The sequence below is a fragment of the Heptranchias perlo genome, chromosome 6 (assembly GCF_035084215.1).
Source record: "Heptranchias perlo isolate sHepPer1 chromosome 6, sHepPer1.hap1, whole genome shotgun sequence".
Lineage (NCBI taxonomy): Eukaryota > Metazoa > Chordata > Chondrichthyes > Hexanchiformes > Hexanchidae > Heptranchias > Heptranchias perlo.
The window spans coordinates 55,312,718-55,334,581 of NC_090330.1; the positions used below are offsets into that span (position 1 = coordinate 55,312,718).

The following is a 21,864-nucleotide window of genomic DNA, read 5'->3' on the forward strand; positions in this document are numbered from 1 at the left end:
TGTGTTTTATGTAATTAATAATAAAAAAAAATCCCCTAGCAATAAATTGTATGCATTTATGGATTATAGATAGAAACATCTAATTATGTCTTAAGTTAGATGGCACTGTGACACTATGCTCTCCAGCATCTCCTTCCTGACCATGGTTTTTTGGTGTTGGCCCAATCCACTTCCACTGTCCACATGGCCCTGCAGCCCTAGGAGGAACCCATCTTTGACCCAAAGACCAGTCTGCGACCATGGCAACATTCCTGACTTCAGTTTCAAACTGCCGCCCATAGCCCACAGCCTAAGGACCAGTCTGCAACCCGAGAGCACCTGTCCTTGGCTCAAAAGCCAACCTAAGGCCCCAGCACAACCCCACTCCCCCACCTGAAAACACAGAATCAAAAGGAGGAAACAAAGAATCAGAACAAGACAGAGAGGGGAGACAACGACAGACAAAAGCATAACTAAATCAGGAGAGAGAAGCCAAACAGAATAGAACATAGACAGAAAACAACAAAGAGGACAGGAATACAAGTGAAAGGTGACAGAAGGGAAGCTCGCATACTGATATGCCCCACTCTCCGTGATCCTGAGAGAACAGATAGAGAGGAGAGAGAAAGACCGTATTTTCCGAATCACCGGGGCGATCCACTAATGTATTTAAAGAATTCCCCATGATTTCATCGTATGACTGGAATTTTTAAAGGGCTTCCGATTTGTTTTTTTCCCCCTTAGATCTGTGACCATCCAAGGTTTTTTGCTATTTTGAGCACTTTGTTTGGCTGTGCCTTCCCAAATCTGTTGCCAAATTTGTTTTTTTCTTTATGTATTTACTAAACCTCCAGCGCTCAGCAAAGTTGCAGTCGTATAGTTCCTGACTGACCCACTGCAGCTGGCACTCCGTGTATGGCTGCAACGTGCCTCCAGGTTTAAAAAAAATACAACCTACTCACTCCTGGAGGCTGAGGCTCCAATGGCTCAGATGACCCATGATCTTCCACTTTCTGCGTGGTCTGACTCCCTACCACCTTGAAGTAGTGCAGTTGTTGCAGGAAAAGGGGGGAAAAACAGGAGAGAGAAAAAGGTTAAATAGCACAAAGCAAGAAAGCTGCAGCAGGAGAGATAGGACAAAGACAGCAGAGTAAAATTACATTAAAAAAAATACCTGGCACTGGAAGGGGAGGGGGAGGATTACGGTAACAAAAGAAAGAGAAACTACAGGAGAATGAGGTAGGAAAACTGCAGGAAAGGAGGGTTGGAAGAGAAAACTAGAAAATGGTAGTAAGTGCATAAAGCAGAAGCTGCAGCTGTTTGATATCATGACCTGGTTAGAAGCCTAAGCAGGGAGCACCAGACCCCATTGTTGATTCCAACCAGTCCATTCCCCCATGAAATGTAATGGGGCTGATTTTCCTACTGCTGCATCTGGACACATTAGATTACTCAGGTACAGAGCATAGAGGAAAAGCAGGCAAGGGAGAGTACATGCGTGTAAGGGAGCTTGCCTAATATTCCATCCATTTAAATGAATGCTTAGAAAATTGGGTAGGCTTCCTCATAGGCATGTGATCGTTCCCACCCAATTTTCCCCGATGCGCTCGGTGATCCAATATTAACAGGTTCAGGAACAGAAATATCTGCCCTAAGAACTGCAAGAAAGAAAGCCAGTGCTTGTCTATGTAAAATACACCTGAGAAGAGCCACAAAAATTCCCCAGCAAACATCGTTCTTAAAAAAGAAAATCACATCTGAAAAGGCGCTGCTCCGCCTCCCCCTCCCCCCTCCCCCCTCCCCCCCTCCCCGGTCCTGCATCACTGACCATGAAGAGACCAGCCTCAATATTTAAGATACTTATTCCATCTATCCCTCCCTCAGGCAGCACAGCAGTTGCAGGAAACCAGTTGAGTGCCCAACAACAATTTGCATTTATATAGCACCTTTAACGTTGTAAAACACTCCAAGGCGCTTCACAGGAACTTGGTCACAGAGGTGGGTTATGAGCAGTGTCCTAAAGAAGGAGAGGCGGAGAGGTTTAGGGAGGGAATTCCAGAGCTAAGGGCCCAGGCAGCTGAAGGTACGGCCACCAATGGTGGAGCTGATGCAATACTCGCACTCATCCTTACCACAGCAACCAGCAAACTCAGCACTCTGTAAAATTGCTGACCTGCTGATTCTGGACCTCCCATTGGGCTCATCAAGAGAGAACCATGAAGTACAACCCTCCCCATAACAACCATGACTGGGACATATGCCAATCAGAAAGAGTGATGTTTTGGAATATGTCTGGAACTGGGGAAACACCATGCAGCCTGTGGCCCTTCCTTTGGAGATGTACTCAATACAAACTGGCCCCTCAGGCCCAGTACAGCCACCAATCCACTGGCCATGAAGGGCAATGACTCCAACCAATATGAGCACTACTATGCAAGAGTTCCTCCTCCCCATTCCCCATTCCCAGACCAACCCAGAAACCAAGATCAACCAAGCTGCCTTAGCCCCCTGATCTGCATTACTTCCAGTGCAAGCACAGTCAAATGAAGAAATCTGGATGTATCTATGAACTCCTGTAAGCACCATGCAATAAAAATTTCCCAGAGTTGTGTTAAGGTTTTTTTTTGCCTTTCCCAGAAGATTGCATGGGGGAGGTGAGATGTGATGGAGGTGATGTTGTGCAGCAATAACACCATGCTTATAGGACCATCTGGTCTTTACCTGTCCTTCTTCATATGTTCATGAAATGTACATGACTTAATAAAATATACATCTTACTCCTGATAATTCAGTCTTTTGTGGCTCAAAAAAAAAATTGAAATATCCAGTAATGTGAATTAAGCAATTTAAATAAAACAGCAGAGGTATTTTTTTGAATGATTTTAATTCAAATTAAGCATCTTTAAATTAAGAGTAGCTCTAAATGGAAATGTACTCTTTCATAAAATGTGAATGTACACCTAAAGGATCAATAGCTTCTTAAAAGAGCCATGAATGTACTTTCCTGAGAATCTAATGCGAAAAAACACAGGTTACCACTATCCTCATCATCCCACCTACCGTCTATAACTCAAGATGTCTTCCGCGCACAGGAGCTTGTCCAGCTCCCTTCAAAATATAAGAATTTTTTTAAAAATCCAATCATTTCATCTTGGTTTCTTCTCACCTGGAGCTGTTAATCTGGAAACTTCTCACATCAACAATTGACCTCAGTGTTACAGTAATTATATTTTTAAAAAGCCTCATTTATGGTGAGACCCTGGTAAATTAATTTCAGTAAGCACACAGCATTAAGCAGGCATCAATGATGTATACTGAATGCCAGTCTTGCCAGTACTTAATGTAATTGATATTAAATGTGGCATTTGACATTTTTAATTTTCTTTTTCTCCCATAGACACATCATTTATGCTCCCAGCACTCATAATAAGTATGCAGGAGAATCTTTTCCAGGAATCTATGATGCATTATTTGACATAGCCAGTGCTCCTGATCAGCGCAAAGCCTGGCAAGAAGTGAAAGAGCAGATTGCTGTTGCATCCTTTACAGTGCAGGCTTCTGCTGGGACATTAGAAGAAGTGTAATTTTATTTAGTTTTACGGTTTTGAGATGTGGCGGAAAAGATGTTAGATAAGGAGTTAATGATGTGACATTAAGACCATCTCATCATGAATAACCATTTGGAAAATATTAATGAATCTGTCCAAGCAAAACAGGGCACATTATCATTTATTCACTATAATCTACTCTACAGCTGTATGAGGTGTACTGTTCTCATTTAGTTAGATCTGTATTAAAATCTACAGTAGTCAATCTTCCATCTACAGTAGGATATTCCAGACTGCACGTGAGATTTTAGAGAAGATCCAGCTGCATAAAAAAAGTAGAGAACATGTCAAGCTGAGAAAATTTATATATAAAATGGAGAAACCATGATGTTTAATAAGTTGTAATCAACACTCAAATACTTACCAGAAGTACTTAAAAGTAATACAAGTTGCAATTTTAAGTTTGTAATTTAACAGTTTATAGTAGCATCAAGTCTGTGAAACTTGCCATTGTTTGCTATCAATTTCATGTTTTCATTCAATTCGGTGGGATAAAGTACAACTGACCTTACAAAACTGAAAGCAAATAATCTTAAATGTGAGAATTATTAAGGACTTTGGCTCTTTTAACAATGTGACTTTTAACAATGTAAGTTAGTATTTTACAGTATTTAAATTCAGTATTCTAGTCATTGTACAATTCAAAGCTCCAGAGCATAGCCAACTCATGTAGTATCTTTCTATGGTTCACCTGTACCTTTTTGAGTGCATTCCTCATTTACATTCAATTTTTAAAAATTGTAATTTCATCCAAATTTTTAGGGATGGCTACAATTTTCCTTCTCTTCCTTGTAGTGTATGTGAATGATTAGACAGATCACTTGGCTTTTGTGAACCTACTGTAGTTGACAGTATGCATGAACTAACATATTTAGACTTCTCTTTGTATTCATACTTTCTAGAGTGTCTTGATCATAGTTTGTGTACAACACTGTACAATAGGTATTCAAGGGCTGGATAAAAATTATTGTTTTCAGTGAATTAAAATATTAACCAAACAATGTGCTATTCTTTTAATTTATAATTGAAAGTTCAAGTGATTCAGCAGTTGTTCTTTTTTATAAAAATTGGTTTGTCTTGAAGTATCCAGGGAATTATAGTTAACTTTTCATTATGCTTAAACATTCAATTTAAGAAACATAAACTTTCTCATTAATCTATGGCTACATTCTTTTCTGTACAACTTCTGTTTCCAGCTAAAAGCGTAAGATTGATATTTAGTGCCTAAAATATAGCTGGCGAACACTCTATTGGTCATGTGCTAATTTAATGGAGATAAACTCAGGGTCTTCATTAATGTTTATGAATGTTTTATTGAAAGAAACTAATAGTTTAGATAAAGAATACAAACAGCAATGGTTACATTATTGTAAGAAACCTAAAGAATAAATTTGGCTGTCAATTTTTTATTTACATTTAAAATTATAGTGCTGGACATATGAGGTTGAGGGAACCTTGTAAGAGATGAGGTTTTTCTAATTTGTTATTGATTGGCAATCTGCAAGTTCTTAAATACATTTTTAAAGTTTGTGTTATGCATGACATCCAAAATGATTAGAGCTCTACGGCTATACCCTAATGTGCATGTTTTAATTGCAAGGTGCAGCAGGTGATACAGTTGTGGGGAGCAGTAAGAAAAATTGCCATCAGAGTCATCAACTGCGCTGTTTTTGATATCTAACCTTCACCACTGACAGTAAAGCAATTATTAGAATTAAATGCAATCCTCTTCAATTTTATTTGCAAACGAAATGGGATTCACTTTAGTATTTGTGAAATATAACTTACATGAAGTTTCAAAAAATAAATCTGTACATACACTTGGTGTAAGCTCTTAATGCAAAATGGCACTGGGATGAAGCTGTGACCTGATATACACATAAGAAAGCTCTTTGGATCCCTGTACAGTTTACACTCCACTATTGAAAACTTTTTTTAAATTCATTCATGGGATGTGGGCGTCACTGGCGAGGCCAGCATTTATTGCCCATCCTTAATTGCCCTTGAGAAGGTGGTGGTGAGCCGCCTTCTTGAACTGCTGCAGTCTGTGTCTTTACAGGCTATTTGAATGAGAAAAGTGTTTCAAACACCTGCATTGTAAAACATGTTGATATCATGCCTGAATTTCACAGTTCTCCTACCATAAATAATCACCAGGAGCAGAGCATCTGCTATTTTTAGAAAGATTTTAGGACAACTTTCATGATATAAATGGAACACATACTGAAAGAAATAAAGACTGCAGAACTCAGTAATCTGTTTTAATGTAAGATTTTTATTTCTAACTGGAGATTATGGGTAATTTGTTCAGATTCCTTCACATTCAATATTTGAAAGACCAGATGTTATGAATGGCAAGAGCATGTGGAACCATTTCACGCATTACCAGCCTTTGTGGATCTATGTCATAAATAACGAAGCTCCAACGAGAAACCAACTACTTTATTAGGTTTATTTATTTGAATACCTGCCTGTGAGATAATTGTTTCTCATCAGTTAATTAAGAATCAACAACAAACAGGTTGAAATAATGTTTTTCAATCCAGCCCTGTTGAATAAGACCTCAAGCTTTACTGGCAAGGTTGTTTTCCTTCTTCTCTTCCAAAGGTATTGAACTGTCCTGGCTAAAATCAGCTTCTCTCCACTATTTAGGGATCAAAGCAAGGTTTTCCCTGGTCTTTACAGCCCAGTACCAGACACAGTAGATTTACTCAGCAAGCCAGCAGGAAGACCACTATGCTAAATTTTAACACTGATTATTTTTCTCAGTAATTTTAAACTGCATATGAAAGAAAGGAAGCTGATAACCTGATAATGAAGCAAAATGAGAAACTGGATCCAATGGGCTGCATTATAGCCAGAAAAAAGGGACAGACCTTAGATCTCTAGACTTCATGTGGGATACTACTGCACTGTAAGATTCACAATAGTCTAGTCCACTTTATTGGCTAAATCACCAAGGAAATAAATATGAATAGTAGGACTAAGTATGGTGACAAGTTGTAAAGATGGAGGTAATATTTATTCCTATACAGTACATTACTCACATTTGTACATTTTCTCCCAAATGAAAGACTTGTATATAGTTATTATTTGCATTGATATCAAGGCAGTTTTAAATATTTTTTGCTAAACTTGTACGTTTAGTTATTGTGCAGAGCTTTTGTGTTCCTCACCTGTTCCATCAAAGAATCAATTACACATAGCAGTTACAAGCAGGAGCCAACGTACCAGAGGGCATCAAATGGAGTTTTGAGTACAATTTTGGTAATTTAAGAAACGGTACTACTATTCATCTGTAATGCTATGTTTAAAAAAACATTACTTTAAGGTGCCTGGTCTTCATATGGTCATATAGTTTGAGATATTTGAATCCCAACAGTCTGAGCAACAACTGTTGTGGTACACACACATTATTACATTTCTGGATAAATTCAGGGTAAATGGAAAATTATAACTGATTTTAGTATTGTCATTTACAGAATCCACTTCTGTGTTTTGAACTACACACATTTTGGAGGCTGAATTTCCTTGCTGTTTTCAGCACATTAATGGTGTGTAAACAGCAAAGGAATTTTTTTCTGGCTGCAAAATTGGATGGAAATCATTTCTGCAATTTAACCACTTCTCCTGACTTTCCATGCACTTTTCAGCCTTCCCATGATCTACACCCCAAGTCCCAACTGATCTCATTTGCATATGTTAAAATGAGAGCCATTGGTACACCAACTCTGCATTTCCTGGTTTTACACTCCTAATCCACCGTGGGTAACTTATACTGAGATTTATAAGGCACAACAACTGCCAGGCCCAGCTGACACAGGCACAAGTGAGGAGTCCCTGACACAGAAGAGTGTGGAGATTTTGAAGACAGATTTCTGTAGTTGGGATATGTTTTTTAAAGTTTTTTTTTCCTATTCTGTCTATAGCTACTTAAACTTGCTTCTAACTGCTTCTGACAGGGTGTGACCACCAACAGACCTACCTGCCCAGTCAAAGCTTCTCAGGAGCATTCCCTATGGGGATACTTCTGTATGCCATGTATCAGAGGACGAGCACTACAGGAGACTCGGGCAGCATTAACAGTAAGAGGTATCGCAGCACAAGACATATCATTGAAGTCTTTGCTGCTGTACAGTGCCTTTGACACCACAGCCTTACCTCCTCCCTCATTTACCAATAAAAGGGTATTTCCTCAATCCACTACTTATCCTACCACATGATGACACATCAGCATTCTACCCTACACAAGTATGCCCATCATCATGAGTGAAGATATCAGCATCACATAAGTGCAACCTTCCCTATATGATGCTAACTTCCATCAATAATAAAGCACCATGTCAGTGCACATTCTATTTTATTAGTGAATTCCAAAGTGCACACAATCAGCCTACTGTTTCTGAACACCATACTTCCCTTGGATGCCTACATATGTATTTCATCATTCTTATGCTTCTTTTAGGTGCCACCTGAAGATCACAGGAACTGGTTGGCTCCTCGTGCTCGACAAAAGCTTATGGGATAGAAGTGGCTTTGCCTTGGGCCAGCTTGCTCCCTGCAGGGAGCTGCTCCTGGCTGCATCTCTGGAACTTTCTCCTGGGTAGCCTGGTTATGTCTCCCACATTCAATGGGTGTTGTGCTCGGAGGGGGACAGCTGGCATATGCTATTGTCCTGAAAGGCACCAGTATCATGCTGCTGGTACTGCTGGTTGTCCTGGTCCTACTCCCCGCACCCCATTCACTGTGGTGAATCTGCAAAAAAGGAGGGTAGAAGCTAAGAATGGGTGATCATTACCCCTTGGGTTTAAGGAAACAGAGAAGGGGGTGGAAGGTTATGGCTGTGTGGTGCTTCAAGCAACCAGGGGGGCAGTGTAGGTGTTCAGTCACTAACCTGGCACCAGCACTATTCTGCTGACCTTGCCCTCTCCTACTGCACTGGCTGAGTGCCTTGCTGCAAACTCCATGGTGTCTCCTTGAAATGGTGAGGATACCTCATCTACCAGTGGCCTGTCTCTGGCAGGGACTGCACCAATTTGTCCTGCAAGAAGATGAGTTAAAGCGGGGAAGGCTAGTAGTTGAGGAGTGTGTGCCAAATGGCATGGGAGAGATGTGGGGGAAGAGGCCGTTAAAGTGGAAGAGGTTTTAGGATTATGCATGTAAGTAATTGCTGTTAGTGGAGCTGGGTCGCCTTAGTACAAGATACCGAGTTAGCTTCCCCCATAACGAGCAAGCACTGTAGTGCCTTAAGGCTTGCACTTTGGGGAGCAACCTAACCAATTTTCTCCAATCCGTTACTTCTCTTGACCATTCGGCACTCCAGAAAACCGTCAAATTCAGCTGCAAAGAGGCTAAACAGACCTTCCTTTTATTTTACTGCATAACAATAAAGAGCAAACCTCAACTAGATTCCGACCAGCAAGAATACAATCAACAAAATATTTATGCTGCGTTTAGCACAGGCATTAAAAAAAGATTGGTTTCAGAAAGGAAGTGCTTTGATCTAACAGGGATGCATTCATATTACATCATATCTCATTTAAAGGAGAAAATAAAAATCATGTTTTATGACTCAGCTGTTTGTCACTATCTATGTAGGAAAGCAAAACAAAGTTTTGAAAATTCAGAGAAGGCATAAGCTATGATGGAATAATTTAAGGCAGTATCAAAAAATTTCTTTCATTAAAATCTCTTCAGTTATAGCAAAAGCACAGGAGGTAGTCCACACTGAACAGATTTGCATGGAAAGAGCTCTTTACGCTCAAAAGTCTCCAACGCAAACAACTGAGAGTTTGCATACCGTCAGTAGTTTGCCTTATATTAGGGTGCAATCCCCTCCTCAGAGAGGCACCTCTACCTCAACCCAGAAAACACAAGTACAGGTTAACAAGAGCCTGTTGGAATGTAGCCAACTAAAACCACAAAGTTTGGCAGCACTGAGCATTGGTAATTTTATTGCTGCTTGTCCTATTCAGGTGCTGGTGTGTAGGGATATCTGAAACCAACTGGAAAAATCTCAGCCCCCAGCAAGTCCATTCAGAACAGGAGTGGGCAATTCAACCCCTCGAGCTTGTTCCACCATTTATTAGTCCATAGCTGATTTATACATCAACTCCATTTACCCACCATTGCTCCATATTCCATACCCAACAAAAGTCTATTGCTGTGTCTTGAAAATTTCAATTGACCCAGCATACACAGCTTTTTTGGGGTTGGGGGGAGTCTCAGATTTCCAATACCCTTTGTATGAAAAAGTGCTTCTTCATTTCACTCCTAAATGGCATTGCTCTAATTTTAAGATTATGCTCCCTTGTTCTGAATTTCCCAACCAAAGGAAATAGTTTCTGTATCTACCCTATCGAGTCCCTTTATCATTTTAAACACCTCCATTAGATCATCCCTCAACTGTCTAAACTCAAGGGAATACAAACCAAGTATATGCACCCTAGCCTCATAATTCAACCATTTAAGTACTGTTATCATTCTGATGAATCTGTGCTGTATCCTCTCCAAGGCCAATATATCTTTCTTGAAGTTTGGTGCCCAAAACTGAACACAGTACTCCAAATGGGGTCCGACCAAAGCTCTCTACAACTGAAGCATCACGTACTTACTTTTGAGTTCTAACCCCCTTGAGATAAAGGTCAACATTCCATTAGCTTTTTTGATTACTTATGGTTCATGTGCACTGGCATTTAATGATTTTTGTATACACACACACCTAAATCCCTTTGCTCCTCGTCTCTCACCATTAAGAAAATATTCCAATTTGTGTTTCTCAGTTTCAAAGTAGATGACCTCACTTACCTACACTGAACTCCATCTGCCACTCATTTAATCTATCTTATGTCCTTTTGTAACTTCCTGCTCCCATCTATGCAACTTACTGTGCCTTCTACCTTAGTGTCATCTGAAAACTTGGATATTCAACTCTATTCTTTCATCTAAGTTATGAATATATATGGTGAAAAGTTGAGGACCCAGTACAGATCCATGGGGAACATCCTGTCAGAGACCATTCCCTTTATCCCTATTGTCTCCTACCAACCAACCAATGTCACAAGGTCAACTCCAATTCCGTGCACTAATTTTTGCTAATAATCTCTTCAGCAGAACCTTATCAAATGCCTTCTGTAAGTCCATATAGACAACATAGATACTCCCCTATCCACAAGTGACCTCAAAAAATTCAACTACTTACTGTCTCTGATGATAGATTCCAGTAACTTCCCCTCAACTGATAACTCAGAATTCTGTAGTTACCTGGTTTCCCTCTTCCTCCCTTCTTAAATAATGGAGCAATATGCAATTTTCCAATCCAAAGGCACAATTCCTGAATCTAGAGAGCTTTGAAAAATTATGAGTAATGTGTCAGCAATTTCCTTATCTATTTCTTTTATTACCTGGGGTGGAAATCATCAGGTCCTAAGGATTTATTTATCTTAAGTCCCATTATTTGCTCTATTACCATTTTAAAAACTTATTAAATCCACTAAGCTCCTCCCCTTAGGTCCCAGCAACAAGTCTAGTTGGGTAATAAATTTTCAACTGCACCTTGCAGATCTGCTGGGTTCAGGTATTGGAATACCGATTCTATCAGAATGGTTCGGTTCCAATCTCATTGCCTGGTGTGTCATGTTGGAGACAACTTGACCCCAAGATACTCTACTAACCTTTTCACTGGTTGATCTTTAGACAAATTACAAGCATGTGATTGAACCCTCACGAAAAGAGCAGCATGAAGGAAATCTTCCAGAATAGCAAGGAGGCAACACCATACCCCAAACAGCAATAGCACCAGCTAACATGCAGGCTAATCTCAGAGCAGCATGAACCACAATACATGCAGCTAAAAACATGGGTTTAATTTCTACTATGCCAACCTCTCCCCCTAGCCATCCAATGAAAATAAAATTAGGATCTTCATACCTTAGGTAGTCCAATTATAAAAAGTATATAAGGCAGTATCAGTGGATTGTTTTATTTGCTTATATTTTCAAAAAAACAGGAATAAAATGTGCTTTTACAAGGCTATGTAAAAAGAATTCTAATACGTAACAGTGTTCCAGACAATGGAAAAAGTGGTCTTTATTTAATTTTAATCAAGTTGTGAGGATGCTGGCATAGCTTTTGGAGCATAATAATGGAGTCACATAGGTTACACAAAAAAAATCTGTGCAGCTTAAAATGACAGCAAGGTGTAATACAGCTTGTTCATAAATATCTCTCCAAGCTTTGCCACCACACCAAAAGTACAGCAAACAAAGTAATTGTGAAAATTAATGTTTCCAAAATGGGGCTACAGAATGTAAATGTATTACACAATAAATCGATTCCACTCCTCTCACCTCCCCATTTCACATTCCCAAATTGGTCCCAGTTTCTTTCAATCATCTTCTTCATTTGATTCTGGCACTTGTGCTTTCTTCTGAGGTTGCGGCGGAGGTAGTTCAAGCCTAGCCCATAATACTGGTTCAGCTTTCTTCATAGTAATCTCAATCTTAGCTGGTGTCATACTAATTTGACTCTTCTTAACATCAATGACCTACAGGGTGGAGAGGAGCAGAGTGAAAAAAAGCAAAATACATTATTTTACTGCCTATTTTCTAATTTAAGAAAATACCAGTTTTTAAACAAGCGCAATATACAGTGCATTGAGTACCTAACAAGATGTGCAAATTATAAATTCTAGTACTGGCAGGCACTAAACACTCTAAGACCAGAGTTTCACTAGAAAGAGAAGTAGAAGCAACTCTGACCCAAGGAGTTGATCTGGAAATTATTTTTTTTATTAAAGTGGAAAAACAACATACATTATAATGCCTTTAACATAAGAAAATGTCCCAAGGCATTTCACAAAAGCGTAGTCAGACTAAAATTGTCACTGAGCCAAAGGGGAAGACATTAGGAAGGTTTTAAGGAGGGGCTTGGTCAGAGGTAGGTTTTAAGGAGGGGATTGAAGGAGGAGAGAGTGGTGTTGAGGCACAGGTTTAGGGTGGAAATTCCAGAGCTAAGGGCCGTGACGGCTGAAGGCATGGCCGCCAATGGTAGGGTGAAGGGAGTGGGGACGTGCAAGAGGCGAAAGTTGGAAGAACGCAGAATTCTTCGCGGGTTGAAGTAGGTTATAGAGATAGGGAGGGGTGTGGCCATGAAGGCATTTGAACAGGATAATGAGAATTCTAAATTGGAAGCGTTGGGTGACTGAGAGCCAATATAGATCAGCGAGCATAGGGGTGATGGGTTTGTAGGACTTGGTGTGGGTTAGGATATGGGCAGCTTGTATGAGCTTACGTTTATGGATGTTGGAGGATGGGAAGCCAGCCAGGAGAACATTGAAATAACCAAGTTTGGAAGTGACAAAAAAATGGATGAGGGTTTCAGCAGCAGATGGGTTTAGGCAGGGGCAAAGGTGAGCGATGTTATGGAGGTGGAAGCAGGTGGTCTTTGTGGTGGAGAGTATATGGAGTTGGATGCTCATTGTAGCTCATCCAGAACTGGATGTTGGACAAGCAGGCTGAAAATACAGTAGTAGTGGAGGGGCAAGAAAGATGGTAGAGAGATAGAACTGTATATTATCAGCATACACGTGGCACCGTGTCTTTGGATGATGTCGCCAAGGGCACCAGGTAGATGAGGATGAGGAGGGGGCCAAGGGTAGAACCTTGGGGGACTCTAGAGGTAACAGTAGAGGGGCAGGAAGAGAAGCCATTTGCAGAAGATTCTCTGGCTACGATTGAATAGGTAAGAGTGGAACCAAGCAAGGGCTGTCCCACTCAGCTGGACAAAGGACAGCATTAGAGAAAGATAGTGTGGCTGACCATGTCAAAGGCTGCAGAGAGTTCGAGAAGGATGAGGAAAGATAGTGCACATTGATCATGGTCACAGAGGATGTCATTTCTGACTTTGATTTCAGTGTTGTGGCAGAGGTGGAAACCAGACGAGAGATTGAAGCATGGAGTTGCAGGAAAGGTGGGCAGAGATTTGGGAAACGACAACATGTTCAAGGACATGAGAGGAAAGGAAAGTTGGAGATGGGACGGTAGTCTCTTCCCAAGAACAGAGGGGTTTAGGGTGATTTTTTGGGGGGGGGTTGGGGGGTGGGGAGAAGAGGGGTGTGATGATGATGGTTTTGAAAGGGAAGGGGGACAGTACCTAAGGAGAGGAAACCATTTATAATGGCAGCTAGCATGGGGGCCAGGAAGGGAATTGAGTGGTCAGCGGTTTGGTAGGAATGGGGTGGAGAGTGTGGAAGATGGGTCTGATGTTCAAGATGAGCTCAGAGACGTCATGAGGGGAGATAGGAGAGAAGGTAGAGAAAGGCATGGGTTCAGGGCTAAGGCAGGGGGACGTTGGAGCAAGTTTGGCTTTGTGGGCTTGGTGAAGGATGTAGCAGAAACAACTGAACAGATGGTCTCAATCTTAGTGACCGATAAGTCCTGGAGCTCCTTACACACTTGTTCTTAGTGAGGGTAGAGTGAGCAGGGAAAAGGGGTTTAAGAAGACAGTTGGCAGTGGAGAAAACATGCTGGGGGTTATCTTGCCATTCCAGAATGATCCTGGACTAGCGAGCAGCTTTAACAGAGGAATGCAGGGCCCGATAGTGCTCGATGTGGTCCAGCACATCTGGCAATGGATAGCTAAAGCAGTTGTGCACCAGACACATTCAAGTCTGCGTCCCTTGGATCTATGTGAGTGAAGATGGGGGGGGGCGTACCATGGGGAATGACCAGGATGGGACGAGAGTATAGGTTTTATTGGCGACAAGGGCATCAAAGACAGAGGCGAGAGAGTGATTGTACAGATCGACAGCTGCAGAAGTATCGTGGTGAGCAGAGGGACGCAGGCTAGAGAGTCAGGAGTTTAAGTGTGCAGCTAGAAGTGATTTGCGGGATGAGTTTTTTTCCAGGGCTGGATGCAGAAGAGGTTGGAAGGGGATACAAGGGAGTGATCAGAGATAGCCTTGTCCGTAATCAAGACAATAGGAGTAGAGAAGCCACAGGAGATGTCAAGGTCAAGGGAAAGGCTGTGAATATAGGTAGGCGGGGTTTTATGGAGGGAGAGGTTAACGGGGGACAAAAGGGCAGCGAAATCAAAGGAGAGAGGGCAAGATGAGGTAAGATAGAGATTAAAATCACCAAGGATGAGTCGTCGCTCAGTAAAGAGGCTGTGGGAAGAAAGGAGTGAGGATATCTCAGTGAGATACTCGGGATGGGGCTTGGGGAGATGGTATAGAACGAGAATTTTGAAGCAGTGGCTAGAGGGCTGCAACAAGGTGAGGTGCTCAAAGAAGGAGAAGGTGCCAGATGAGTAGGGAGACAGACCAAGGTGAGATTTTGTAATACAGGCCACACCACCAGTTTGTGCAGGCAGGTGGTGGAAAGTACAGCTAGCTAGGCGAGGAGTCTTCAGTAAGGGGCAAGGCGTCACCGCCCATGAGCCAAATTTCAGTCATGGCCACGGTCAATGTAATCATCCACAATAAGGTCATGGATGACGAGGGCCTTATTTAAAAGTGCATGGACATGATGAATGCATTGGTTGTGATCTTCCAAAATTCCCTAGATTCTAGAATGGTCCCAGTGGATTGGAAGGTAGCAAATGTAACCGCTATGCAAGAAAAGAGGGAGAGAGAAAACAGGGAACTACAGGTCAGTTAGCCTTACATCAGTTGTCGGGAAAATGCTGGAATCCATTAAGGAAGTGGTAACAGGGCACTTAGAAAATCATAATATCATTAGGCAGAGTTAAAATGGTTTTATGAAAGGGAAATAGTGTTTGACAAATTTATTAGAGTTCTTTGAGGATGTAACTACCAGGGTAGATAAAGGGGAACCAGTGGATGTAGTATATTTGGATTTCCAAAAGGCATTCAATAAGGTGCCGCATAAAAGGTTGCTATGCCAGATAGGGGCTCATGGGATTGGGGGTAATAAATTAGCATGGATAGAGGGTGGGTTAATGGAGAGAAAACAGAGTAGGGATAAACAGGTCATTTTCAGGTTGGCAGGCTGTAACTAGTTGGATGGCGACTTGGGCCTCAGATATTTACTATCTATTTTAATGACTTAGATGAAGGGACATGGTGTAATGTATCCAAATTTGCTGATGATACAAAGCTAGGTGGAAGGGGATACAAGGGCCCTGCATTCCTCTGTTAAAGCTGCGAGGAGGACACAGAGTCTGCAAAGACATGTAGACAGGTTAAGTGAGTGGGCAAGAAGGTTATTCACTTTGGTAGGAAGAATAGAAAAATAGAATATTTTTTTTTTAAATGGTGAGAAACTATTAAATGTTGGTGTTCAGAGAGATTTGGGTGTCCACGTACAAGAAACACAAAGTTAGCATGCAGGTACAGCAAGCAATTAGGAAAGCAAATGGCATGTGGGCTTTATTGCAAGGGGGTTGAAGTATAAGAGTAAGGAAGTCTCACTACAATTGTACAAGGCTTTGGTGAGACCTCACCTGGTGTACTGCGTACAGTTTTGGTCTCCTTATCTAAGGACGGATATACTTAGAGGCAGTGCAACGAAGGTTCACTAGATTAATTCCTGGGATGAAAGGGTTGTCCTATGAGGTGAGGTTGAGTAGAATGGGCCTATAGTCTCTGGAGTTTAGAAGAATAAGAGGTGATCTCATTGAAACATATAAGATTTTGAGAGGGCTTGACAGGATAGGCGCTGAGAGGTTGTTTTCCCTGGCTGGAGAGTCTAGAACTAGGGGGCATAGTTGTAGGATAAGGGGTCGGCCCTGTAAGACTGAGATGAGAGGCATTTTTTCACTCAGTGTTGTGAATCTTTGGAATTCTCTACTTCAGAGGGCTGTGGATGCTGAGTCATTGAGTATATTCAAGGCTCAGATAGATAGATTTTTGGACTCTAGGGGAATCAAGGAATATGGGATTGGGCAGGAAAGAGGGGTTGAAGTCGAAGATCAGCCATGATCATACTGAATGGCAACGCAGGCTCGAAGGGCCGAATGGCCTACTCCTGCTTTCTATGTTTCTATGTCTCTATAACACACAGGCTTTCTGCCACCTCCACCAATTTTTTGGTAGCTCTGGAACACAGTGGTATAAAGTAACTCACTGCATTGCCACCTTACTGCAATTTTTCAGGAAAGCAGGCCTGTTGAGGCAAACTACATTAACTGTATGCCTACATCTGCTATTTCTGCTCTCTGAATGCTGGACGCAAGAGCTGCTTGTTAGGCCCAGTCATTCAATGTTCAGAGATTGATGGAGCAAGCTCTGTTATGAAAAAAACTCACCTACAAAAGTGAGTCTCCGTCTCTAGACTAGTACAACTCCTGCATGTAAATAATCCCAGGGCTAGAAATATAGCTAGGATTAGCAAGGGATCTCCAGGACAAATGGAAATCCCACTCCAGCAGATACATGCTAATGTGGGAAAAGGAAAGCCTAGACCTATTAATCTACCTATTAATTTGAAGTAGTTTTTTGCTTGAACAAAATTCTAATTATCCAATAGTTCAAATCAAGCACCTGTAATAAAATAGCACAGAAGGTATTAACTTAATTCAAATTAAGTAGACTGTATAGGTTTTCCAGGAATCATTATATGGGTCGGGTCCTACAGTTGAAGACAAGTTGGAACATTCAATCAATAATGAGCAGAGAACCATGACTAAATTAATCGCACATCTAATTATAAGGGAACTAATCCTTAGAATTCTACAAAAGGGAAATTTTGATAGTGCCATCTCTAACTGAATCACAGACAATAGGCATTTCTGATTGATACACTGACTTTGAATGTCACTCAATATCAGTCACTCAGTCACTGAAGATCTTATAGCAGACTTGTAGATCTATACTTACACTCCACAAGTTCACTTTGTGTTCAAATGTTTTTTCCCTTTCAAATAAAATATGGATATTCAGCTGTAACATTTAAAAAAAATCGTATTAATTTGTAGCATTACAATACATTGGAATGTACAAATTCTAAAAGAAATGCAGTTTTCAAAAGGCCAGTGAGTGCGCAGTGATACTTTCTGATTCACAGTGATGCATATCTGACAGTGTTACTCTGGAGTCTGGTCCCAACCTGATTGGAAGCTAGTCAATATAAACACGGTACTAGATCTACCAGTCACAGGACATAGCCTTTGGTAACACACAAGACTCTCTTGTCAAGATGTTATCAGTTCAGCTATTACATTTAATGAAATATAACTTAAGTGTGCTGAATTTAGGTGCTTAGAGTGCCTAAGAACTATACATAATAAGGAAGAGGCTGTGCAATTATCGGCTGATAAAGAACGGTTAAAGTTAGACATAAACAAAAAAAACTGTAGCATGAATGTATGAAGTGGTGAAATGGAGATTTGATCCCCAAATTTGAGTTCCCAATCTCAGTTGTGCCACTGTGTGTAAAGAGCCATTGGGCCAGGCACTTTGTACTTCATGGTGTCCCAAAAGAAGCATTGGCAGAGACCTGCAAAACTGATGCCTAATTGTATACATGTATAAAAGCTAGAATAGGCTACCTATGAATAAAAATGTAATTTAGTGTCTCTACTGCTTAGGGGCATAGTGCAGATTGTGCATTTGTAGGGAAACTATTACTCAGGCACCAATTACAGTAATTCCCAATTAATTTTGCTTAAAAGGTATAATGTAACATATGGGAAAACTTTACTTTGAGCAAAGGTGCCTCAGTTAATAGGCTTCAGTTGTATAGATCCAAAATTTGAACCTGCTTGATACTTTTAATGACTTATTATATGCCCATTTACTAGATTCTTTGCCACTACTGACGTAGACATTTAAACATCAAATTGAGAATCAGTGGTTTAATGAAAACCTCCCTCATTTATATGCTCAATTCAATATCAAAGCCATCATGAAAGTTACATTTTCTTTCCTCACTTAAACGTTCACGTGCCAGAAACATATGCCCACTGCCTATCTTAAATCCTCCTGCTTGACCTGCATCATAAATGAAGTGATTTTAAGAATATTTACTGGCAGTTCCTCTACCTAATGGAATAAAGCTAACTCAGCTAAAAAATATTAATCTGAACACAATCCAATTACTGCACACTCAACTGTTTGTGCATGCATTTTTAAAAAAACTTATGGGTGTCTTTTATTCTGTACATGTCTCTGCCATTAACTTTTGGAAACTCACCAAAAAGGCAGACTGTGTCTCAATCACTTGTATTGTTTAGAACTGCAAACTGGTGCCAAATCAGCTCCAGTTTGCCATTATAAATATGGGATAAAAACAGGTTTTTCACAGAATGGTGTGGTATGTGTTTGATTTCCCCATTTCACGCCATGCTGCTGCAGAGACAAAACAGAGCCCAGAATGGGTAGGGAAAAGAAAAACTGGATGGGCAGATGCTTGCATCCAGGGGTAGCCAAGTGTAACAATGGTCTGCAAGTAAGCTGTTCACTCTACCCTTTTAATACAAGAGGTCATAGCATGGGCTAAAGAGAGAAGTGGTCCATAGCAGGATACATACCTCTTATAAAATCTTACAGTCCAATGATTTCTATAGTGAAAGCTGAGGGTACTCAATAATCTTAACTAGTTAAGCAGCTTTTATTTCATTTGGCAGCACACTACATAGAAACAGGATATTCTCCAAGATCTTCACACTTCTCATGTTAAGCCATGCATTTAAGAAACTGAAATTAGGAAATTGGAATGTTCTTTATTATTTGTGGCTCAACTTGAAACAGAGCCATCACTAAAGCGATTTTTGCAATAGGACGATTGTTCTTAAGTGGTAAATTGTCTTACATATTGGCTCTTGGTACAGGTCTGGTAACTGTAATAATACAACCCCATTAATTGTCTTACATCTGAATTTGCTACAATAAAAAATTTGAGTACAGTGGTGTGGATCAATATGACAGTATATTTAGGAAAGGTTATTTTTTGTGAACTATGACAGTGTAGAGAAGAAAGCAGCCGTAATTGTGCAGGTGATCTTCATTATCAAAATTATTTTACGTAAATCAGATCATTGCAAAAGCTAGAACAGAGAGTTACGCATACCACTGTGCTGTTCGCTTCAACATAACTCAGCTCTGGAATAGAGTTTTTGGCATAAATAGTAATTATGACTTGTCCTCCAGTTTGGTGCCAATCATGTCGGCATGGTACAACTTTTTTGCCCTGTAAAAATAAAATAATGAATCTGATAACTACAGATAAAGGTACAACAAAAAATACAGATTACTTAAAGCTGAAAATCAAGGGCAAGTATTTTTTGTTCAAAGTACTCCCCTATTTTATAGTGAAAATAGATATACGTACAAGAACCTGATTTACTTTGTAAAAAATTGTCAATTTTCTGAGCTGCATGGGGATCTGCTAGTAGGGCTCCTTCCTAACTAGGTAAGCTTTGTGACATCATCAACAGGAACCCACTATATGTACCTTGGAGCAGTTCTACTGAAAACAATAGGGAACATGTCTTGATGGTGGCAAGCCAGCTTAATGGCACCAAAACCTGGGAAACTATGTTACTGGTTGGGTATCCAGTGTGCCTAGCTGGTAGCCTGGTTTGTCAGAGTTGGGTGCCTCTGGATCAGCTCTCGAATTGGTCTGGGGTTGTAGTCACCACTCCCCCACCCTCTTGCAGTCAATGGGGGCCATTCCTTGATGTTCCCTTTCATGTCAGAGTGGCCTAGCAAGGAGGAAAGTCTGACCATCCAGGCCTTCAGCAACTCAAATATCAGACTTCAGTAAGCATATGTGTTAAATTTATATTCAGACAAGTAGTTCCCTTCTAGACTTTTCCTTTAATTAGATCAGTGACTTTACCATAAAATTCACTGCATACACTGGTGCTCCAAAATACTGTACCACCAGCATTAACCCAGTGACTTTCTGTGAAAGAAGCTTCTCTTTTTCTAAATCCCTGCCAAAAACTTCATTACAGGATTTCCAAATTTCCAAACCCTATTTCACGTGAAGTGTGAATGATCAGATATACTATTCAGCATACGGTATCTTTAAGGAATGTTTATACACTTAAGCTTTTACAAGTATCATTATGGAATGCCACATGTTCATACAAAACTAATTTTAAAAGATCAACTCCATGCATCCTACTAAATATCAAAGGAGCGGAAGAATAGGATTAGGCCAATCAGCCCCTCGAGCCTGTTCCGCCATCTTATTAGATCATGGCTGATCTGTATCTCTCCTCTATTTACCCGCCTTTTCTACATATCCCTTACCCAACAAAAATCTATCAATCTCAGTCTTGAAATTTAGCTTCAAAATAATTTCTAAACAAGGATCCTGACAACCTCCAAATCCAATACTTATATGTTAACACAAAATACAAGAACCACCATAATTGCTTTTGTTTTGGGAGGGTTAATATGTGCATTTCATTATTCCCTTTCTTCTATTTCCCTGTGCCACACACCTACCCTAGGTAAGAGCATGAGAAACCCTCTGCCAAGGTTACTTTGAGGATTGTGCAAGAGTAACCCAGGGCAATTCTCCCTTTGAGGAGCACTTGTCAGGACTGTTGAAGTGGAAAGTCAACACTGCTGAGGTCAAAAATCATGTGTTAATACCTGTCAGACAGTGTAATAGAGTGCCAACATACTGTACCATTTAAAGATCACATTCTAAATTTAAATATATTGTTATTCTGTATTATTCAATTGATCACCAGAATAAAAACTACGCCATTGTTTTTAGCCTCTGCTACACACACTCCTTCCTCCCTGGTCACTAACTCCATCCCCCATCTTGGCCACTTGCTCAGGCTGAACAAGACCATTCAAAACCCTGGTGTTGTTTGATCCTGAGCTGAGGTTCAAATCACACACCCTGCTTACTTCTGCCTCAGTCGATCTGCTACTGATACCCTTACCCATTCTTTTGTCACCTCTAGGCTCAATTTCCCTAACGTTCCCAACGGCTTCCCATCGTCCAGAAACTCCAACTAATCTGAAATGCAGCCACCTGCAACATGCACCAAGTCGCTGACCCATCACCTCCATCCCCATTAACCTACATTGAGTTCCAGTCCCCCAGTACATTCAATTTAAAATCCTCAAGTCCTTCAATGACCTTACCCCACCATATCTCAGCAACTTCCTTCAGTTTTGTATTAACTCCTGCACCCTTCAGTCCCCCAATTCTGGCCTTTAGTGCATCCACCGTGTCCTCTCCCTCCCTCAGCTGCTTCAGCCCATCTCTCTTGAACTCCATCCCTAAAGCCCCCACCCTGCCTCTCCTCTCTCCATCTTTAAAGACCATCTTAAAACCAATCTTTTCAA

General features: G+C 40.7%; 2 protein-coding genes across 6 annotated transcripts in view; one reads left to right on the top strand and one right to left on the bottom strand.

The window, feature by feature from the left end:
* The window catches only part of naalad2 (N-acetylated alpha-linked acidic dipeptidase 2), a 128,792-nt gene extending 124,204 nt beyond the window's left edge, over positions 1–4,588 (top strand). The window contains exon 18 of the mRNA XM_067986334.1: positions 3,377–4,588. Within this exon, the coding sequence (XP_067842435.1) occupies positions 3,377–3,563 (187 nt within the window). The 3' untranslated portion in view covers positions 3,564–4,588. The remainder of the gene's footprint in view (positions 1–3,376) is intronic.
* Positions 4,589–5,844: 1,256 nt separating this feature from the next.
* chordc1a (cysteine and histidine-rich domain (CHORD) containing 1a) overlaps positions 5,845–21,864 on the bottom strand; it is a 53,424-nt gene continuing 37,404 nt past the window's right edge. For 4 of the 5 annotated variants that reach the window (XM_067986338.1, XM_067986336.1, XM_067986340.1 and 1 more), the window contains 3 exons: positions 19,616–19,735; positions 17,425–17,487; positions 11,656–12,132 (listed from right to left, as the gene is read on the bottom strand). In XM_067986338.1, the coding sequence (XP_067842439.1) occupies positions 11,974–12,132; positions 17,425–17,487; positions 19,616–19,735 (342 nt within the window). In that variant the 3' untranslated portion in view covers positions 11,656–11,973. Of the gene's footprint in view, positions 8,343–11,655; positions 12,133–17,424; positions 17,488–19,615; positions 19,736–21,864 lie in introns of those variants that run through there. The other variant, XM_067986337.1, reaches the window with a different exon arrangement.